Source organism: Pygocentrus nattereri, chromosome 3, assembly GCF_015220715.1.
Source record: "Pygocentrus nattereri isolate fPygNat1 chromosome 3, fPygNat1.pri, whole genome shotgun sequence".
Taxonomy (NCBI): Eukaryota; Metazoa; Chordata; class Actinopteri; order Characiformes; family Serrasalmidae; genus Pygocentrus; species Pygocentrus nattereri.
The window spans coordinates 15,480,126-15,502,830 of NC_051213.1; the positions used below are offsets into that span (position 1 = coordinate 15,480,126).

The 22,705-nt window shown below is 38.3% G+C and overlaps 1 protein-coding gene across 1 annotated transcript; it reads right to left on the reverse strand.

The window, feature by feature from the left end:
* Window positions 1-619: 619 nt before the first annotated feature.
* Window positions 620-22,419, reverse strand: pde11al (phosphodiesterase 11a, like). Its single transcript, XM_037536785.1, has 20 exons — window positions 21,526-22,419; window positions 18,173-18,331; window positions 15,759-15,848; window positions 14,914-15,054; window positions 13,874-13,938; window positions 12,549-12,669; window positions 10,174-10,249; window positions 9,385-9,452; window positions 9,115-9,207; window positions 8,958-9,008; window positions 7,768-7,914; window positions 6,759-6,866; window positions 5,910-6,019; window positions 5,440-5,530; window positions 4,604-4,704; window positions 3,636-3,713; window positions 3,484-3,547; window positions 2,996-3,070; window positions 2,700-2,783; window positions 620-2,606 (listed from the first exon to the last, which is right to left on the reverse strand). The coding sequence occupies exons 1-20, from the start codon at window positions 22,294-22,296 to the stop codon at window positions 2,334-2,336; spliced, it is 2,766 nt and encodes a 921-aa protein (XP_037392682.1). The 5' UTR covers window positions 22,297-22,419; the 3' UTR covers window positions 620-2,333.
* Window positions 22,420-22,705: the final 286 nt, after the last annotated feature.

Here is a 22,705-nt window from a genome sequence, read left to right on the forward strand (position 1 = left end):
AGTGAATGATGTATTTTGAAACTTGAAAAGTTAATCTTCTTGATTTAAAGAACCAAGGAAAATATGGATGTGGGAAAATAATTTTGTTGACCTGAAACTAATTTTGTTGACCTGAAGCAGGTAAATAAGCTACAACTGGTTTGCAGGCCTTCCACATTTGGCTTTGATTTACATTTGATAAATCTAGCTATTATGTTTTATATGAATTACCCAATAAGCACATGCCAGCAAACTATTAACCAGTTTCTGTGTTTATACAGCAGTAAAATATATGCAACTGATTTAAAAACATTTACCAAGTCTTCTTGACTTCAGTACGATAATTTGTGCTTATAATGTCAATTAATCTAACAATAACATACATTAATCAAGCCATGAAGAATGTGCAGCTTTTACATGGCTGAATTAAACTAGTTCTAGTCCTAGGCCCCAGACAAAACAGTTAAACAGTACAATTCCTCACTTTAATCATCTTTTATTATATCATCAACATTCATATATTGATTATATTATGCTGTATGTTTGGGGTAGTATCTATAGCACTGCATTTAGAGCCAGAGTGTTACTTTGTGTGCCTACCCTGCATAAATCAACCATTCTTACACCATCACACCAAGACTTTCTCCATCACAGTGTTCTTTATTTACAAAACTGCCTGAGGAAAATGTCCAGCTCTGAGCCTGGCTACTAAAATACCCTGTATATCTATTACAATTTGCACAGTAATTCATTGTCATTAATTTGCCATTCATGAAGAAATGGTTCATAGATAAAAATGTGTCCGGTTAAGAGATGTACAGGCACAAAGTATATGTTACAAGAACATTATATATGAATTCCACAGTAGCTAATAAAATATAGAAGGCTTTTTTCACATGATCTCCCCTCAAAATATGAATATAGTCTATTATCATGTCAAAGAGTCATTAATGCAAAAATAATTACTCATTTCTGAGTAAGGCAGAAAATTGACAGAGCACATAATGCAACTGTATGCATGCTGGTAACCACAAAACTACAAAACGTCCTGAAAGTTCAAACTTCCACTCAAAGCAGAAAGCCATTTCAAAGCAGTATAGTGCAGCATGCAATACTATTATTTTACTATTGCATTCACAGTGTTTCTACAAAAAAAACTTTCATAACAAACCAGTATATAAGTGAAATACAACTGAAATTCAATGTTACAAATGTCTCCTTTTTCTAAAGTTAAAAAAGCAGATTATATGCTAATATTGGGCAATTACATGCAAACTCTTTTGAAAAATGTATCTTATGAGAGCAAGTAACATTTCACTTTGGTTAACCTCGGGCATTGATGCACCAATCATTCAAATTAATGTCATACTGTTCATGACATGAGCAAACAAAGCAACTCAATTATATGTGTACTTTCGAAAATAAAGGAGTGGTACATACGAAGTTCTGATAAAAAAAAAAAAAAAAAAAAACTTTTTGTAAAATGTGATAATCTTCATTATTAAAGATGGTAGGCAATACAGTAATTTGTGTAGTTGCAAATACAAGGCTGTAGCTTTTTTATTCCATTCCATGTGTCAGAAATGGAGTGTGGAGTGTTAATAATCCTTACTTAAAGCCACTGGGTAAAAGGCATATCACTGAATAAACCATGAGACATTTGTTATAATAAACAACAAGTGTTAAAAATCACAGTGATAAAAATTCACAGTCAGTTCAACCGCTAATAGTACTGTTGCCCTATTTAAGCAGATTCTCAAACTTTGTGATCTGAACATGTCATATTCTGACCATCTCTAGCCATGTCAATAGCTTTAATGCTATCAGCCATTAGATACAGTTCATTTTCACATTTTCTCTCTCTGACATGCATTAGAAACAACCCATTCATGCCAGAACAGCATAGCGGCAGGCAAACAGCTGCTGAGCTAGAAAGCACTACACATACAAAAACAGGCAGACTAGACTCCTAACTCCTAATAATCACAGTTTGGTCACATATGTTAGTATGTGACATATTTTTTGTCACATATGTTAGCATATGTTGTTCTGGCAAGGTTCAAAAGAATAAGAGGTTTTGCCATATGAAATTTCACTTGTACAAGTGAAACAAGTACACTTGTTTATCTATCTGTCTATCTAACTGTAAACAAAGCAGTCCTATTACTACATTTTAAACAAGAAACATGGAATGCTCTACATTCCAACCTGTAGAGCTTTTTACCATTTTTCCTCAATATAAATCACAAAGCAACCCAAACAGATGTGCATTGTGACATGTAAATGCATGGTGTCTGTTTTATTTAGCATTCTCTCCTCTATCCCTTCTACTTGCTACTGAAGCTAACCTCTGACTAGTTGCTGTTTGTCTGATTTGACTGTGGTCTGTGGGTGGAGTCTGTGTTTTGATTGGTTGCTGCACATTCACATGACTGTACATGTGGTTTGTGGGTGGATTCTGCACTTTGATTGGATTCTTCAGCTTCTCCCTCCTCTTGACAAAGATTGGAGGATTCTGAGGCTCTGCACACTTGCTGATAGGACAGACAAAGCTCCTCCCACTTCTTGCGATTAGCATCTATCCCATCTACCATTGGCTGGAGCTTCCTATTCAGCTTCACCAAAGCCTTTTCAAAGACAGCTTCATTAACTGAGATCAAGTTTCAGACCAGCAATTTCAAAAGGAAACAGTGACATAATTTGATTTGATTTTTGTTTACCTCATACAATGGCTTACAAATCCCATCAATCCACTCCAGCTGAAGCGCAGGGAGTTCATCTTTACGGTTGCGATCAAAAATGGCCTGGTGGGAGAGCAACATTTTCCCAGTTCAGTCAGTTTTTTAGTTTGTTATTTAGTAAATTTGATTGTGAGGGTCCAATTTGGGATAATCTTCTTCACAAATAGCTTTTATCTGCACATTCCAGATGTTTTTAATGTATTGTTCTGGAAGACTGCAGTCCCAGTATCAGAAATACTCATTGTAAAGACCAAAGAGGGTATAAAAACACTTACAGAGGGGGTCAGTTTCAGTTCCAACCTCTCCCTGTCACCCTGCTCAAAGAACTCACTAGTCACCAGCTCTGCCACCTGCAGGATGAGACAAAAACATGCATCTCTACAATGCATCATTAACTACATTCTCTTCCTGAGGCTGATAGAGATCTTCACACTAAAAAAAGATTGTCTTTCAAGGGTTCTTTTGTAAAGAATATGGATCTACATAGAATCATAAACACTCAGCGAAACCTTTGCATGATTGAAGGCTTCTTTGCAAAGTGAAAGAGTTCTTTAGGATAACGGAGAATGTGCTGTAGATGGTTCTATTTAAAACCTTTTTGAAAAAGGTCCAATATAGCACCAAAAAGGGTTCTTGTACATGTACAAGTTCTTGACATTGTAACAATAGTAGAACCGTCTTTGGTGCTATATAGAACCCTTTTCAAAACATTTCTACATAGAACCATCTTCAGCACGTTCTCCAACAAGAAAGTTAATCTGACCTGTTTAGAGATCCTCCATGGTCGAGTCACTGCACCCAAGTCACATGCGGTCATCAGCATGGACCTGTTATGAAGGCAATGTCATGTTGCAGCTGTTGTACATGCAGTTGTAGTAACTTTAAATACCATACTTTAAAATGAGGATGACTCACCTGAGGACATCTCTGTGCTCTTGATTTGACCAGCTGAACTTTCCAGACAGAACATATTCAAAGAATTGTGTTCTTTTTCTGCAGTGCCAGAAAAAAAATTAACAAAAGTTAGATTAAATAAATACACAAACCCATAATTAGACTAAATTGTAATTCTTAAGGCTTAAATCATCTCGCTGTTGAATACAACAGGGTCCAAAGCCTGAAACTGCCAGTGAAATCATTTCTATATTTCATTCTTTTCTCAATTAATACATTTGAGTGAAAAGTCACAAATCTGTTCAAATCTGCTTTTGTTCTCTATGTATGGATCAAAAAGCCTTATGTTCTCAGCCAAAACTGGAATATCTGGAGTTAACTGAGTATCTGGTGTAATTTAACCCTTAACTCTAAAAAACACAGTACATCAATCAATTCAATATAAGATCATACACAGATTTTATAGCAAATCTTGCAGACATTATAAAGTAGACTTCATTCAATTTCAACTGTCAATTCATAGCAGGCACACTTTTACATATAATCTGGGAATGTGAGCCTATTACAGACTGCTGGGACTTTATCAATACCACTTTAATGAGGTGCTGAATTTTAATTATATCCCAAACTCTGCACTTTGTTTACTGACTGGTAGTGATTTTTTTCTAATTAACACAGAATGCTATTGTCTGGGTTTACTGCAGCTAAAAAGTCAATCATTTTATTGTAGTTTGCTCCTAATTTAACTATATAGAAAAGTCAAAAAAAGGAAAAGACAAAGAAAGAGAAAGATATGAATTATGATGTTTTGATATGACAACAGTAACATATTGTTTCCTGGCCCCAGGGTACTAAGCCGTCCACTCAGATGCCTGTGTTCCAGTAGCGCCTCTTAGTGGATGTTGGATGTATTATATGTAAGACTGATGAAAGGTCTGTGCATTGGAGGGGATGTAGGTTTAGTGCATTGTCATGAATGAAGAACCTACTGGAAATACAAGGTGAGGTCTGTGGACAGGATGGCCTGCTTTAGGAGCTGCATCATGTGGCTGTACTCTTTAGAGCAGAGGTTGGCGAAAATGTTGTGACCCTGTTGGAGGAATAACATGCTTCCTTGATAACAGCCTCTTAGGCTGCTCTCACAGCAATGAAATTATGTAACATTACAAGATGCTTCCTGGGAAACAGAACATAGGATGCACAAAGTAATGCCTCATAACTTTTCATGTTGAGTCAAAGAGAGAGTAGCATATGTAAACAGAGAACTTTCCTTCCATCAGAACTTCAAAGAAAAGCCTGGCCTTTGATGCTAACCAAATAATGATGCAATATGTGCATGCGACTTCTAGCCTGTTCAGTTACCAAGTGGTCATTAAACTATTCCTTCATGTGTCATTATTTGAACAGAGACTTCCCCTATGCTTCTAGAGGCATATGCTTCTTAGATTAAGCCTTGCTTTTATAAATGCTTCTGTCTTTCTCCACTGCAGTGGCACAGAGCTGAACTATTGGTTAAAGGTGCTCAGTATGCAGAAACAGGAAATCCATACAGAGATGGGTAACAATTAATTAGCTAACAGCTTAAACAGTCAATATATCAACACTGACAGTCTTTCACATTTTCTACTAATACTCGAATATATCAAATGAGAATTTTTATAAATGTAGAAATTGGTCATACTTGAAAAATAAAAATGACACATCCATCAAAAGCATGGGCTTGTAAAAGAGGTATGGTACAATTTCCCAGCCCATTGGTGAGAGACTATGCATTAAGAAGAGTTTTGCTGGTATTTCAAAAGAATAACATAGTTGCCATGGTCACCTCACTCTGCAGGATCATGACGGCATGGTTGAAGTGGTGATGCTCAAGAGTGGCTGATGTTCCATACAGCAACGCCAGTGCTGATCCTGACCTGCAGGGGGCAGTAAAATCACTTATAAGATAGTTACAGAGCCATAACTTTGTGTCACCACATTATTCATTATTTTTTTTGCTAACAGTGTAGTGAGAATACTATATGGACTGTTTACGTTAATAAAAATCATTGCTGGCACATAGCTGTGTCAGAACAAAACTTTGTAAAAAACAAAACTTTACAGGAAAAAACAGAAACGTGCTTAACTTTCAATGTCATTTAATGTAACTAGATATTCTTCTAAGTCATTTCGGGCCAATTCCATTCATGGAATGTTTAAACAATGTAAAAAGCAGCTGGTATTTTTCAAATTGTGTAAAAACAAATGGACGGTGACAATTTGACTGCTTTAGATGTAGTGCTGCTCTTGGCTCACTTGGCTTGAAAGGCATTGTTAGTGCCACGATGGTCCAGGTCATGGCAGAGACACCCAACCATCAGTGCCAGAGTCTCTGTATCTGTCAGAACTTCCTGAAAACCTGCAGTCTACCAAAAGAAACTTAATTTTAGCTTAATTTTCTTACATTCAAATACTTAGACTCAATGACTTCAATAATATAAATCCAATTTATTGGTAAACAAAAATGTTAAATTATTTTAATAAGCTGTGCAACTTCCCTGGCTTAAAATATTTAGGTGGCAAAGAAGCTGTAAAAATTAAGCAACTGTTAGGCAAGATTTACAATATATAAATTGCTATTATGAATAAAATCATGAACAATATCAGCAAGTGATTTAAATCTTTTGATCAGTAGGATCAATAAGCTAATAAATTCCAAATGGGGGAAAATGATCTCTATGATTTTTATTCAAGGTCTTAAAATCTTTCTTTTTTCACAATTTACAATTGTCAAGTCAATCATTCCCTTGTACTTGAAAAGAACAGAACTCAAAACACACGTTTAACAGATGAATGAGCAGCTGCTTCAGGAAAATGTGCTGAAATCGTCTGTAGCAAATGACCATGTACAGCAGATGCAACTGGAGGAATGCTTTAACTTCATTATAATTGCAGCCTGTTTCAGAATTGAATATTTGTAATTACATTTGATTACATTTTTTAATTAAATGTAATTATATTTTCAATCAAATTATTTGATTATATGTCAGTTTAAATTCCATTGACAGAATGGCCGCTAGGAGGCCTACAGAAAGGAGTTAGGACACTATTGCAGGACAGAAAACATTCTTTAGTGGTCAGCTACATCAAACTGCATGGACTCACAGTGATCATGACAAACATGCACTGGGAGACGTTGAAGGCATGTCTCCAGTTGTGATAGGCCACAGTGCGGTAGTTCTTCCTCACAGTGAGCAGCCATCGGCACAGCACCTGCACAGGAGGAGGACAGTGTTTGACAGTGCCTGTGTCTCCATCTTTTCAATCACACAGTGCTTTCAGCCTCAACTTGTATTAGGTTTCATCTAAAGATCTAGTGATTTTGACAGACGTCTGGGTTTCTCCACAGTTCATTGTCCATGATGACATGAACCGCGTTTTTATATAAGTTTCCCCATGATAAGCCATGCTGCTAATTTATATTATTATTGGTGTGTAGCATTTATTATAATGAATAATCTGTATGCTCCTCTTCCTATTCACACCTTGTTGCAAGACAGGAGGCTACACTATGCTCATCATAAAAGGCGTACAGAGCTGATTATTGGTGCATAGCCTTCACTTTCAGTTCATGGTGTTGGTACCAAACTGTGAAGAATGAAGAATTCCAGATACTGGAACACGTGCTCAAGCCTATTTCAATATGAAACTGATGTACACAATCATATATGAGTATTTTGTGTGTTTTGCATTAGTATCAAACAAGGTTTAACCAATCAGAATTCAGATTCAGAAAAATCTGCTTTAAATTTCAGTACTCATAGCACCAAAGACTTGTGTAGAAGAAGAATTCACTTTAAAATATTTGTTCTTTATTTGTTATTTATGTTTTGTAAATGGAAAACCTTAGAAAAAAAGGAACACAGTGTTCATTCGATTTATTTTTTTTTGGAAAGTTTTTTTCTTGTTTGTATTTTGTACTTCTTGTATTAAATTGGTAGACGTCTAATAAAAAAATAAAAAAGGAAGTTGTCTACATTCGTTGAGTATTTTCCAAGCTAAACAGTAATACATACCAAACTGAGGCCCCAACACCAGAGATTGAAGCGAACCATAAATAGGGTGAACTGCTACACCTCTACAGTCTTCATCCCTTTACAAGCATCCGTCTCACCTCATAATCAATTTTGAATTTCTGCACAACCCCAAGCTCTAGAAACATCCTCAGGGAGGCGGTGATCATGGCGTCGTTGTCCAGTGAAAAGTCATTAAAGTGAAACTCATCAATGCCCAGCTCGCTGCTCAGAGGGATCTTAGCAGCCTGGGAGAAGAAAGAGAGCAAGGGCCTTCATCACATGGCCAAACAATCCTACTAACACCAGACCTAAAGCAATTAAATCCAACAGCAGAGCTGGACCCATTGAGACCTGATATGTAGTGTACTGTACTGCACTCTTTCAATTATAAATGCTTCAGCCTCCAAAATACAGGCCTGTAAATTGTCCATTCAGAAGAATGGAGAGAGTTTGGCATGTGTGTTTTCTTTATGTCCAATTTCCTCCCCTGATATATGAGTTTAATTTAAAGTTTTCATCTACTCCCTCTGTGCACACAGGAGCTAAACTTTCAGTAATAACATTCCAAAAGATCCAAGAATTTATAGAATGTGTTTGAACTGTGCATGTTATTCCCAAAGGAATCCGAATCCTGCACTCCCTTTTCTAGCAGGTTTTAATCCTATAGCTCATATATTACAGCGTTTTAGCAATGGCAGCAACAACTTTTCCGTTCAGCCCACAGATTTATAGCAAAGGAATTCTGGGTTTATGCTCACAATGTTTTTAAAATATTATGCAGAATAGAATTATGGGTAAGGCTACTCTTTAACTTTTAATTAAAGCTCTCCTTTTTTGTATTTATCATTTTAATTGTCTCTATATTATCTACATTATTATGTATGTTATTGATATTGTTATTTAATACTAAATAACAAAAATAACAAAAAAAAATAACTCAAACAACAAATTTTCATTATTATTACATTTATAAATGTACAGGTGTCATAACAGTTCTTTGGCATGATCCCATTGAGGAACCATCTTTGGTTCCCTAAAAAGCTTTTAAAGAATTCTATGAGTGGCTTCTATTGTAAATGTTTTTTATGTTCTTCTAAAAACAGGGAAATGTGACTAAAAATATTGTCTGTAGTAGCTGACTGTATGCTACAGCACCTTTATTTTTATGATAACCACATGATTTTGGCATGAGTTATAGAACATTCTGTACCAAAACACCCAATGGAAGATGACAGTATAGTTGCTACAGACACTACCTTCTGTCTGACAGTAGTTCGATCGGAAATACCTTGAGTCGATCCACCTCCACCTTTGAGCATGTAGCATGATAAGACAGCATCTGAAGGCACAAATACAAAAACAAAATGCAAGTTGCATCTTGCATTTGTATCAAAGCAATATGAATCAGTGATCAGACAAAAAGTCAGTGATCAAATCAAGCTTACATCCAGAGCTACAGACTGCTTGGCCCATGTCTTCTTCACTTGGTTGTACATCATTGTATTGTTGATGCCGAGGCCACAGAATATAACAAAAGCCTGTGACAAACACAAAAGCACACAATTACCATCACACACAGAAGGAGAGGATTAATAATAGATGTGATTTTTGTTTGATGTTCATTGTTATTAGAATGATGAAGCGAATAAAACATTTATTTTTAAAGATTTATTGAGATCATTTCATTCAAGTTAATGCATTAGCAGAACTCATACCTCAAATAGCCTTTGATCTGCATCGTTAAATGTCTTCCTGTCCAAGCGATTAAGAATCTGGGCAACACCTTGAAGAGATAAAAGGACGTATTTCTGAAGTGTAAAATCTTGTATATGTGTCTGCATAAGCAAGCATGCTTGTTGTACATTTTTAGCACAAAAATGCCCATAAAACAGAAAATCTGGGTCCCAAAAGCCTGAGACCAGTAATGAAAATACATTTTGCATTCTTTTTTAATTGAATAATTGTTGTTTTTTCATTACAAATGTTCATTATCATATCAATTTCAGCAAACATCATAATATTAGAAATATATGAATTTCAGAATTTCTTAGTATATGGTATGTCCCTCTTTATCTTTGATGATGATCATTATAACTATGTTAAATAGATGAATAATGGCTGTAAGCTTAAGTTTAACATAAACATGGCTCTGAGTAGATCAGATGCAACAGAAAGTCTGAATACAAACTTCAATGGAAGGAATGATCTGATCATTTTGTACAAAAGCCTTAAGTGGTCAATGTCATAAATGAGCTTAAATTTCAAACAGTGACCTACAAACAGTGACTGGAATTGTTAATATTTCTTCTTCATTTTACTTTTTTTGTTGACATTTTTCAAAATTCTAAAATTTCCAGGTTTAAATGAAAAAAATCATAGATTTTCAATTCAGATTTTGGAGACCACTGTATTTCACATAAAGGCTTATCTATGACACTACATCCTGGCAATATAAAGACAAGTGTGTGAATATGTGTGTTTTATTCACTATGCAGAAAACTCACCAATTATTTGGTGAGTTCTGTTCCAAATGGGGACACACAGCACTGATCTGATATGAAACCCTGAGGCCTGATCAGCCTGTGAACAAAGAAACACATCGTATGTTGTGAAAGTGTGTGTATGTGTGTGTGTGTGTGTGTGTGTGTGTGTGTATGACTGAATCTAATCCCATTAGATATCCTTGGTCATCTTCATCTGAAGTCAGGAAAGGAAATACCTGCATTAATAGCAGCATGAATATATGAAGGATCACAGCACATGTTGTAACCATTCACAGACATATATCTAATATTATCATTCATGACATTTGTTCCTGAATAACAAGCATTGAGTGGATTCTTACACAAAGAAAAGAAGTCACTCATATAAATGGGATTATTCTTTTATGGACTATTATGATTTTACTGGCAATCTGAGCATTCAAAAAGGCATAACTATTAAACGGTTTGTATATGTGTGTAATCAGTAAATATAGATGGACTATTATGATCAGCCTGTGAACAAAGAAACACATTGTATGTTGTGAAAGTGTGTGTGTGTGTGTGTGTGTGTCTCAGAAGCCAAGATGGTAAGAGGATCACCAATTCCACCATTGTTGCGCAGAAAGATATGTGCAGCAATACCAGAATGGTGTTACCCAGCGTAAAATAGCAAAGACTTTTAAGTTATCATCATCAACCGTGCATAACATCATCAAAAGATTCAGAGAATCTGGAACAATCGCTGTGCGTAAGGGTCAAGGCCGTAAAACTCTACTGGATGCTCGTGATCTCCGGGCCCTTAAACGTCACTGCACCTCAAACAGGAATGCCACTGTCAAGGAAATAACAGAATGGGCTCAGGAATACTTTCAGAAAGCATTGTCAGTGAACACAATTCACCGTGCCATCCGCCATTGCCAGCTGAAACTCTACAGTGCAAAGAGGAAGCCATTTCTAAGCAAGCTCCACAAGCTCAGACGTTTGCACTGGGCCAGGGGTCATTTAAAATGGAGTGTGGCAAAATGGAAGACTGTTCTGTGGTCAGATGAGTCATGATTTGAAGTTCTTTATGGAACACTGGGACACCATGTCATCCGGACCAGAGAGGACAAGGATAACCCAATTTGTTGTCAACGCTCCGTTCAGAATCCTGCATCACTGATGGTATGGGGTTGCATGAGTGCTTGTGGCATGGGCAGCTTGCATGTCTGGAAAGGCACCATTAATGCAGAGAACTATGTTCAGGTTCTAGAACAACATGTGCTCCCATCTAGACGTCATCTCTTTCAGGGAAGACCCTGCATTTTTCAACAAGATAATGCCAGACCACATTCTGCAGCAATCACAACATCATGGCTACGTAGGAGAAGGATCCGGGTACTGAAATGGCCACCCTGCAGTCCAGATCTTTCACCTATAGAGAACATTTGGCGCATCATAAAGAGGAAGGTGTGACAAAGAAGGCCCAAGACGATTGAACAGTTAGAGGCCTGTATTAGACTTGAATGGGAGAGCATTCCTATTTCTAAACTTGAGAAACTGGTCTCCTCTGTCCCCAGACGTCTGTTGATTGTTGTAAGAAGAAGGGGGGATGTCACACAGTGGTGAAAATGGCCTTGTCCCAACTTTTTTGGGATTTGTTGACGCCATGAAATTTTGAAACAACATATTTTTCCCTTAAATTGATACATTCTCTCAGTTTAAACTTTTGATCTGTGATTTGTGTTTTATTCTGAATAAAATATTGATATTTGCCATCTCCACATCATTGCATTTAGTTTTTATTCACAATTTGTTTAGTGTCCCAACTTTTTTGGAATCCGGTTTGTAAATGTATCATCAATTGGAAATACTTAGAATGTAAAAACATAGATTTTTCACTTGAAGACTTTTAACAGAGTAAATGTATTTAATACACACTCCTGGTTCTGTGTGATAATGGTGAAATTGTATAGACACACTGAAAAAATTATTCAAATCAGTTGCACAATAACAAAATGTTACATCTTTCATCAACAAAAAACCCACATCTTGCCAAAAGAAGAAACAGCAAGCAAGCTACTGTGTTGATGTAACATACTGTATTTCATTTCTGTGAAACCAACTGACACATTCAAATTGTGTAAATTCAAAGCAATATTTTTTTAAGGGCAGCTTGGCCTTATATAGGCCTTATGTAAAAGGTCATGCACCAATCTGCAGTACTAGCTGCCTCATCTGGCAATTATATTTAGCAGACTGCGCTTACTTCTCTTTTAATTCGGCTTTTACTCCACACAGCTGGATAAGCTGATTGACTGAGTCTAACAATATAATCTTCTTTATTTGAAGTGGGCACCCAGACATTGTGTGTGTGTGTGTGTGTGTGTGTGTGTGTGTGTGTGTGGACTGCCCACCTCAGCGTCAAAGCGGGGATCCTGACACACATCACTGATGTTGACAGGCAGGCCTGTGGATGCCACCAGCTCAGCAATGCTGTTATTGATCAGCCAGTCTGAACAGGACACCTTCTCCATGCTGACTTCATCAAACATATGCACACACATACACACACATGTACACACACACACACACACACACAGAAATACACAACAAGGAGCGTGTTAAAAATGTGCCAGTCTACACAATAAGCCTGTCTCTGCATCTTTTCCTAGACAGCTCTACTTTTCCTATTGCAAAGACAACACACAAACTATGGTTGGCAGGCCTGACACCTGCTAAAAATGTACTGTTCAGCACTGGCTTCCACTTCATTCTCTTACAATTATACACTGGTTGAAATCCTTTTTATATATCCTTTATTTAGAATTATCGTCTGCTAGAGCTAAAAGAGTAACAAGCTACAATGAGGATGTGGTTGAATAGAATTGAAGATTAGAAGACTTTGCATTTATCATGAGGATGTACATGTTGTGGTTGGGTGGGGTGTGATGGGATGAGTGTGGGTGGAGGTTATATGGGGTCATATAATAATGCTTGTTGACTGTCATTTTATGTATGTTTTCTCTGAAAAACTAAAAATTGATTACATAAAATATGTGCTAGTCTATGCCATCCCCACAACATGTAAACTAGTGTATCTACTGTTCTGCTTTAGTAACATATTATTTTCATGCAGAATTCTTTATACATGGAATGATGCACAAGAATCTTCAGAGTGGGATAATACAGTAAAACTATATGCAAATGAACAGACTGTAAGAGGAAATTCTACAGAGTGAATCACTTGTAAGCCAAATGCACACTGTTAGAAAAAGTTATAGGCCAGGGCAGACTTTCATGTTGGAACCTCATTTATGGTTTTATAAATTATGAGCTCAGCCACAAGAGAGAGACCACTGGCCCAGGACAGTGATGGACTGTTTTTGTGGACATTGTTTGTGCTCATATTTGGATTGCTGTTGGAGCACCCACTCCATCAACTTATAAAGCCAGAATGATATCACGAACACAGCTCAAGCTGATTGATCCCGGGTTTCACGGCCTGAGCTGGTCCTTCCTAGGAGATCCAAAGACTCTGACTGCAGGTGAGCTGGTCTTTTGGTGGGTTTTCTAACTAGATTTAGACACACACTCTTATAGGCTCACATCAAAGCACAGAGCAGTGTGTCTTGATTACAGTCAGGACCAAAATGAATCTATTAGACCCTGAACAACTTGGTATTCCTTTGTTTGTACCAGCAGTTTCTGGGCTTGTAACAGCATGAGGTGCAAAGCTCACCTTATGTCATGATCAACACTGCAGAGTGGAGACATGAGTTCAAACGTCTTAGAGAACTTCACCACCTGCAGGTCACAGAGTAACAGTGTGAGGAGAGAGGAAAGTGACATTATGAAAGGATGGATGGATGAGTGACTAGATGGAGGGGTGAGTGGATACATCATAATCTGAATAACTTTATGGTTTGTATACTTGGAGTAATCAGTTAGAGATCCATAAGCAAGCCTTTAAGGGCGGCGGGTGTGTGTGTGTGTGTGTGTGTGGGGGGGGGGGGGGGGGGGGGGGTGATGCTGTTGAGAACCATTAAGCATGCTTTTTATGATTTAGTTGTGGACCCAACTATGACTATGATAAGAACCAGTAGTGATGAAAAAATTATTAAAATTCTGAATATAATGATTTTATTCAATGTTTCATATTGTTGCTGTCCAAAAGAAAACAAATATTTCCAAAATGTTATTTTACTGAAAACAACAATATACTACACTGTATTAAATTAAATTAAACAAGAAACAACTGTGCTCTCTTTGTTATGACAGTGAGCAAAAGCAACACATTGGGGCATAATGTTATACTTTTCATCACAGTAATGCTGGACATCATAACATTGGCTGTCGAAGGTCGAAGGTTGTTTTGTGGTTGAAAAACTTGAAAAAAGTTCACAATCAGAATCTGAAAAACTTCATGATTTGAGCACTTGGAGTAATCTTATTTTAGATATATCTTTGGAACCCAAAATGGAAAATGGTTCATTGTGCACCCACCAAATACGGTTTTTAAATGGGTCTATTAAAAGCCATCTAGTGAAAGGTTTTTAAGGAGACCAAAAGTGGTTCCTCAGCAGAATCATTCCAAAAATATCTTTTGGTTGAATAGTCTAGGTAAGTAAGTATGTTGACAGACAGACAGACAGACAGACAGACAGATAGATAGATAGATAGATAGATAGATAGATAAAGTGTATATAGAGTGTATAGAGTGCTATAATGTAAAGAGTAGAGAGAATAGAAAGAATGTATTATTAAGTGTGAACATCTCACAGGTGAGTGAATGTCTTCCAGCAGCAGCACAGAGCAGCGCTCACACTGCAGTAGCGTTAGTGCTCGCTGCATGATCTTCCTCACAATCTTCTCCAGGTCTGTCTGCTCCTCAAACAGATCATTCACCACCTCCAGCAGAGCCTGAACAAATACCAACCACTTCACTTCACTCACTACATCACTACATGTAGTCTGAGAAAGGTTGATTTAAAATACATAAGTAGTATGTCACGATTGGCCCCTCCCAGTCCTGTCCATGTGTTCATGTTTTGGTTTAGCCCATGTGCGTTTGTTTTGGTTTAGCCCCCTCGTTTCATTACTCTAACCCTGATTGTCTCCACCTGTTTTCCACCTGTCCCTCATTTTCCATGTGTATTTAAGCCCTGTGTTTGCCCCTTGTCTTTGCTGGTTTGCTTTGTTTGAATCTCTGTCTGTGTTGTTGATTGTACTGGTGTTGTTTGTTTGATTCTGGTTTATGTCATGTCTGGTCCCCGATCTATCTGTGTTGGCTCATTGATCCTGGACTGTTTTGACCGTGACCCTGGATTTGCCCATGATAAAAGTTGCTTATCTCAACACGTGCGTCCGCCTCCTCACTCCCCGTCACATAGTACTATGTGTGCAGTATATTAAGTTTCACACAAGATGTTTTTCAGATTCACAGGAAAGCAAGACTGATCCCAAACTAGATAATTTTATACAGTCTCAAAAATCAATTCTGTCTGATCAATAGAAGCCGGACTGGGAATCGTGGAATTCTGAGAGTGAACCTGAAATTCTGACTGCATTATTCAGCAAAGCTTTCCAGGCTTTGAGCAGTGTCTGTGTGTGGTTCAGGCTCTCACCCTGCTCCTATCGTACTCTTGGCGGGACTCTGAGAAGAGCTTGGCATTGGAGATCGATATTCCACAGAAGGGCAGATACATCTGCAGTACCTGAACACAGACAGAGGCAGAATGCTTCTTAAAAGGCATGAGGCACAGTTTTACAGTGAAAAAAGAAATGCTTTGAATTTGCCTGATACAAATGTATACAAAATCTCTACATGAGTAACATATATTACATCAAGGCAATTTTGTGTTTCAGTTTACTTAATTTGGCCTTGATTGTGTGGATCTATTCTATTTTATTAGTGTAAAAATGCTGTACATTTTTACATCAAGTACATTCATGCATTACCTTTGATGTCTGCGTGACAAACGCAGAGATATATTAGCAAGAAATCTCATTACAATTCAAACAGAAGTGTTTTGTTACTGTTTTTTTACTTGTTAGTATACCTGAGCAGATCCAAAACAAGATCAGAATCTACTTCTTGAGCATAAATTGTAGCTTGTTTCTAAGGCTACGTGATTACCTGCAGCATTAAGAAAGTGTTCTAGCCCACTGGCTGCTCAATAAGAAGAAGAAAATTAGACTCAAATTCTCCTATTAGACATAGAGTTGGATCCAAAGCATGTGGGTAATTAACATTAATCACCTGGATTACAATAATAATGAACTCTGTCTGTCACATTGACACCCCGTCACACTCCTAGCAGCTGCCCTCCTAGTGAAGTATTGATTAGGGATTGAGAATTGAAGGTGGGAAATGAAAGCAAGGTCGATTACAGCTGCTGCTTATCACCACAATATAGTTTACTGCTGCTATCAGCCTTTGCCTTGACATTGATGCAGGTCAATTCCAAACTTTAGCCAATAAATGAGAACTGTGAAAGATGTAGGCTTTATTCAGAACTGAGTCGAACATGAAATGCAAAACTTCATTCTTCACGAGCATTTGTAAGGAAATTCCAAGAATGTTGCCTAAGATTTTTGCATAAGATTTTTTCAAATAAATAATGATTACTTTGTTGAGTTTATTTTGGTAATCCCATTAAATTACTTATTATCATGTGACTACAGGGATTTTTTACTAGAAAAATAACTTCATCAGACTAATTCTGACATCTGCTGGACACAAAGAAGAATTATTCAGCACCATTGTACTACATGGATAATGAACTTGTCTGATGTCTGAAGTCTGATGGGATGGATGTCATGAAAGTTTCTTGGTGCTCAAAACCCCTTCCAATGCAGACAATGAAACTACACTGTATTAGTTACTTTGTAAGTTATTGTATTGTATTAATTTCTTGAAAAAGCTATGAAACAACATAACTGTGCCCTCAAAATCAACTGAATGATTTCACACTCAAATAAAAGAACAATTTTTTCTTAAAGAAATCTGTAGATTGTAATTGCAATATAATAATAGTGTAACAGAGTACTGTCATCGCACTCTATAGGTGCATGCAGATTCTACTGCATTCAATGTGAATTAAGCAGATTTTTCAGAGCATTGCGTCCTTCACTCTGAAACAATAACACTGGGACTGTAATGGGTGGCATGATTCCACTATTTGCAGCAAGGCTGTCTAATGACTCACCCTCAGAAGTTTATAGAGCTTTATTCCTCAGGATGAGAATGACGTGAGGAAGATAAGCTGAGAGAACAGTCAATCGCAGTCTGTTATTTAATCATGTAGTACCATGTGCAAAATGACCTTCAGGCCTGTGCTGGAGTCAGCCTGTTTCCTAGGTTATGTAAGCAAGTATTTTCATACTCTTTGAAACATTTTTTAAAGTTCTGTCATAACAACTAACAACTATTAATGTTTTCTACAGAACTTTCTCTGTGATTTATGCAACTGCATCATAAAACGCATTATATCTATCTTGCCTAGTATGTCATGTGTTGTGCATTTAGAGTCTTTGTCTTTTTTGTTTTAACTCATCTTAAACTGTTCCCAGAGTAGTTGGGTCTCATGCATGTCTACACTGGGCAGTAAAATGTATCATCATGTGGAACTGAAGCCTTTTTTAATATAAATGAAGAAAGATGCCGCCTTTATTGTTGGATTCACTATGTGAGCAAAATTGATAAGGGTTTATACAATATGACTGAAGGGTGAAGTATGTTTGTTTGTGACACAAAAAGTAGCTTTGTTAGTTCATGTTACATTTCAGAGTAAATGCAAGAGAACAAATATCATAGTATTAAATAATAGTATTAAATGGGAAGAGCAGATCAAAAAGTAGAAATAGCCACATTTTGCCTCAACAAACGGGTATATCACACAGCAATTCTGAGCAACTAAATGATTCTGTTTATCATCCCATATAGGCAGCTATCACCCTGACGTAGCAGCACTTGAATGATTATAAATGGAGGACAACGGTGACACATTAATGGAAGGAAGAAGGTGATGCAACTCACCTTTTCATCATCCTCAGTGAAAGGAGTTCCACTGGGGTTTTTGTTGATGGCCTGCACCACTCCAATCACCTCCCCATCACTGTTACAAATGGCCATGCACAGGATCGACTGGGTCTTATAACCTGTCAGCTTGTCAATCTCATCACTAAAGCGATGGTCCTGTGAGATATTCACAAAAATTACTGGAGGGTGCATCAAGATGCTGGAATGATAGGAGGACTCCTAGGATACTTATTTGAAGCAAATGCTGATAGCCAGAATAGGTTTGGATAGGGTTGGCTTTTTTACTATAAAACACTACAAGAACAGTTTATTCAGTCTATAGGCTGACAAAACACAAGATACTAGTGTGCCATGACAATGTCTTTTGATTAATAAAATGTGAAGCTGACATCTATACAAAATATAGGAATTTTTTCAAAGTTATTCCCAAGTTACAGTAAAATATCTTTCCCAACAGCTTTTGGAACAGCTCTTAAAAAACTGCTAAATTGTATACATACAGTTCAGTGCAAAAGATTTAGACATTTGAAAGTTCAATTTGGGCAATAAGTTCACTTGCTTAGGGAAAACACTAATATAGTAAATACAAACTAAATTAACACAATATGTAGTGATTTTACATATGCTATGTGTTCACCTTTTACAAACCAGTATCCTGAACCACTTAATTAAGTACACCTACCTTGTATCTACACTCATTGTCATTTTATCAGCTCCAATTACCATATAGGAGCACTTTATACTTCTACAATTACACTGTTGTCCATCTTTTCTCTGCTTAATTTGTTACCCCCCTTTTTCCATCTTCTTCAATGGTCAGGACCCCTAGAGGACCACCGCAGAGCAGGTATTATTTAGATGGTGGATTGTTCTCAGCATTGCAGTGACACTGATGTGATGGCATTGTGGTAGTGTGTGCTATGCTGGTGCAAGTGGACCAGACACAGCAGTGCTGCTGTAGTTTTTACACACCTGTGTCACTGCTGGACTGAGAATAGTCCACCAACCAAAAATATCCAAAAATATCCTGTGACAACTGATGGAGGACTAGAGGATGACCAACATATACTGTGCAGCAGCAGATAAGCTATTGTCTCTGACTTCGCATCTACAAAGTGTACCAATAAGGTAGTTGTGTCAAATAGAGACAATGCGTGGAATCCAGCAGCCACCACCACGTCTGTGTCACTGCAGTGCTATGAATGATCCACCACCCAAATAATACTTCCTCTGTGGTGGTCCTATCAGGGTCCTGAACATTAAAGAACAGAATGAAAGGTGGCTATTAAAGGATGCAGAGAAACAGATGGACTACAGTCTGTCATTGCAGAACTACAAAGTGCTGCTATATGGTAAGTGGAGCTGACAAAAATTGATAGAAAGAGATGTTCCTGTAATAAAGTGCTTGGTGAGTATATATTGCAACATTTCCTATGTATGCTGTTGATAATTCTTTAAATGATATAGTGACATAGACTGAAGACATCGTTGTTAAAGACAGACAAAATCTATTTGATCTAGCACAGGAAACTCTTTATATAGACATGCCAGTGTAAGTAACTGCTCCCAGCCATTCCTGTTCACTATAGGAGGGTCGTATCTGGACTCATTGCACTAATGGACCTCCCGAGACTGGAGTTCAGCAGGTGACTAGGGATAGCCGCCCTTGGCAATGTTATAATGATGTCCAATGTTCAACTAGTGAAATGAACGTCACGATGTGCACAAGAAAACAGTCCTCTAAGCGATAGGTTTCTCAGGCGCTTTGACATTATTGAAGTAATCAGGTTTCACTTCCTATTGGCTCCAGTGAGTTCTTACTATGAGAAAGGATTGTGTTATTTAGACCACTGTAACAAATTAGTTAACTGCTTTATACAAAAAATACAGGCTGGGTTTATATACATTCTTAAAAAGAAGATTCTTTAAGCGTTCTTAAATAAAGAATATGGTTCTGTATAGAAACATAAGCAATCAAAGAACTTTGATTCTTGATTAATAGGTTCTCTGCGTGGTGAAGATCAAGTAGTGTTCTTCAGACTGATGGAGAGTGTGTTGTACATGGTTCTTTACAGAACTGTTTTGAAAAGGGTTCTGCTATTGTTACAATGTCAAGCTTGTCACAGTAGAAGAACCATTTTTGGTGCTATATAGAGCCCTTTTAAAAAGTTTCTACGTAGAATGATCTACAGCACATTCTGCATCAATCTAAAGAACCCTTTGACCTCAAATCATGCCAAGGCTTCTTTAAGTGTTCATGGTTCTATATAGAATAATTTTCTTTACTAAAGAACTCTTGAAGAACCACCTTTTAAAGTGTGTAGTAAAAAGCAGGCTTCATAAATCTCACTGGGTTTTTAATCAGTTTTTAACTATAATTGGGGAATTTCACCAATTTTGCAATGCAGCAAAAATTTGCTGCTAAATTAAATAAGATGTAAACAAAGACATGCAGAGAGGTTTGATGTGAAATTGTTAACCGTAAAGAAACTTACCATCGCAGATCTTCTTTAGAGTAGTGGTGACAGGAACCAGGGGTCACAGTGTTTACAACAGAAATATACAACATTTTAGTAAGAAGCCAAAATGAACAGTTAACCTCCACATCTTCTGAGTTTTCTATGCAAAGGTTATGATAGTGAAACTGTGAAAAATTCTTTGGATACTCTTTTGCCTTACAACACCCTACATGTAGCAGTCCACTGTGAATGGGTTTTTAACTATCATAAAACTATTGTAAAGCAATACCTGAATCACCAGGCATCATTTTGTGTTAACTCAACTTTATGTGAGAGCTTTGACAGGCATTAAATGTTTTGGTCATCTTGTTCCTAACATCATTGAATAATTCTCTGTAAGTTTCTCTACAATGGAGCACCTCATATCAAACCACTGCAACTATTTCACTGTCCAAAACTCTAGAAAATCAGTGGAATTCCCATTGAACACTTTCTATACAATAACTACTACACATCATTCAGCAACTACTATGAAATGAGTATGTAAGTTATGATGTTTAGTAATGAGAGTGAGGAACTAAAGTGTGGGTCCACATATGACCTTAGCAGTTTAGGGGGTTAACTGGCTGCCTTTTTTGGTTCATTCATTATTTGGGCTAGGATAGTGTTTCTCCAACAAGACCCCTGTTAAGTGAACACCTACGGTGTTTAAGAAGACCAAAAGGACTAAAGAAGCAAACTTTGGTTGCCAAACATGTCATGGCCAGTCACTACATTTGGAGGAAGACGAGAAAATGTGTAAACGAGGCATAAGTTTGGTTTGTATTCTGGTCAGAACTTTTCCATTAAGAGCAGCTGCGGTGGTAAGATGCTTCAGTGCACTTCAGGTACCTCGTAAGCGTTTGGGATGTTGACGGTCTCGCCATGCTCGGCCACGTAGCCGATGATGCCCTTTCCCCAGGGCACCTGCACCTCGTTGGAGTCCATGCTGGAGGAGGGTCGCACCGTGGTGCCCGAGTGCACATCGAAGAACTTGGACACGAGCGTTTTCTTGTGCGAGGGTCCCTCCACGAGGAAGAGCGAGCAGCGGTCCGCGTTCACCATGATGCACACGTTGATGAGGATCTTGTAGCTCAGGTTGGTCATGTCCAGCTCGTTGGAGATGTCTTTGACGAGCTCGAGGAAGAACTCGCGCTCGTTGGACTCCTTCAGACGGCACTTGTAGTCGAGCGCGCTGGACTCGTAGCGCGGCACGCTCACGCGCGACTCCAGCAGCGCGCTCAGGATGTGCGCCGTGGTAGGCGGCAGGGAGCTGGCCTTGCGCAGCAGCGCGCGCCGCCGCACGCTCGACTGCGACTCGTGCGCCGACAGGCTCACGTGCTCGTCGTACGTGCGGTGCGTCGTGGTCGCCTTGGAGCGCGCGAAACTGCGCCGGAGCTCCGCGTGCGACGAGCGGCGCTTCAGCATATCCGCGCAGGAGGAGGACGAAAAAGGCTCGCGCTTCTCCTTCTCCTCCGCGGCGGAGGAGGACTTGGAGGGTGCGTGCTGCTCCAGCCACCCGCTCAGAGAGTCCCAGCGGCCCTTGCGCATCAGATACTGCTCGAAGAGATCAGGGTGGCAGTCCAGAAACGCCTCGACGTCCGAGAAGTCAAAAGTTGTCATTGTGGAGAAGAAAAGGAAAAACAGGCAGCTATGGGGTCTAAAACAGGGTCCGCTCAAAGTGGTGCAATGTAATAAAGTGAGGCTTCCGCGAGTCTGACAGATAGTAGCCTCATCTGCGCCTCACTGTACTGCTGCGGTTGTGATACACCCCCCAGTCACCCACACCCCCCATGCAATCACGCGCACACACACGCGCGCGCGCACTCCTCTCATGCCTCCCATTCACACCTCTCCATCATTTTTCTCTCATTCCCCAAGAAGATCCAAAGAGTTCAACTATTAATAACGCTGGTGTTTAAAGGGCAATTCCACCGATTTTTCCAAAATAGTTGCATAATCCTTTCGTTACGATTCAAACAAATTCATTCGGAGTGGTTTGATGTAGTGGCCCGTTGTAGAGCAAGTTAAA

Coding starts and splice junctions, on each gene's coding strand:
- pde11al (XM_037536785.1), bottom strand. CDS start 22,296: ATGACAACTTTTGACTTCTCGGACGTCGAGGCGTTTCTGGACTGCCAC. Junction 9,208..9,384: donor CAGATCAAAGGCTATTTGAG/GTATGAGTTCTG, acceptor TGTTTGTCACAG/GCTTTTGTTATATTCTGTGG. Junction 2,607..2,699: donor TTTGTAAGCCATTGTATGAG/GTAAACAAAAAT, acceptor GTCTTTGAAAAG/GCTTTGGTGAAGCTGAATAG.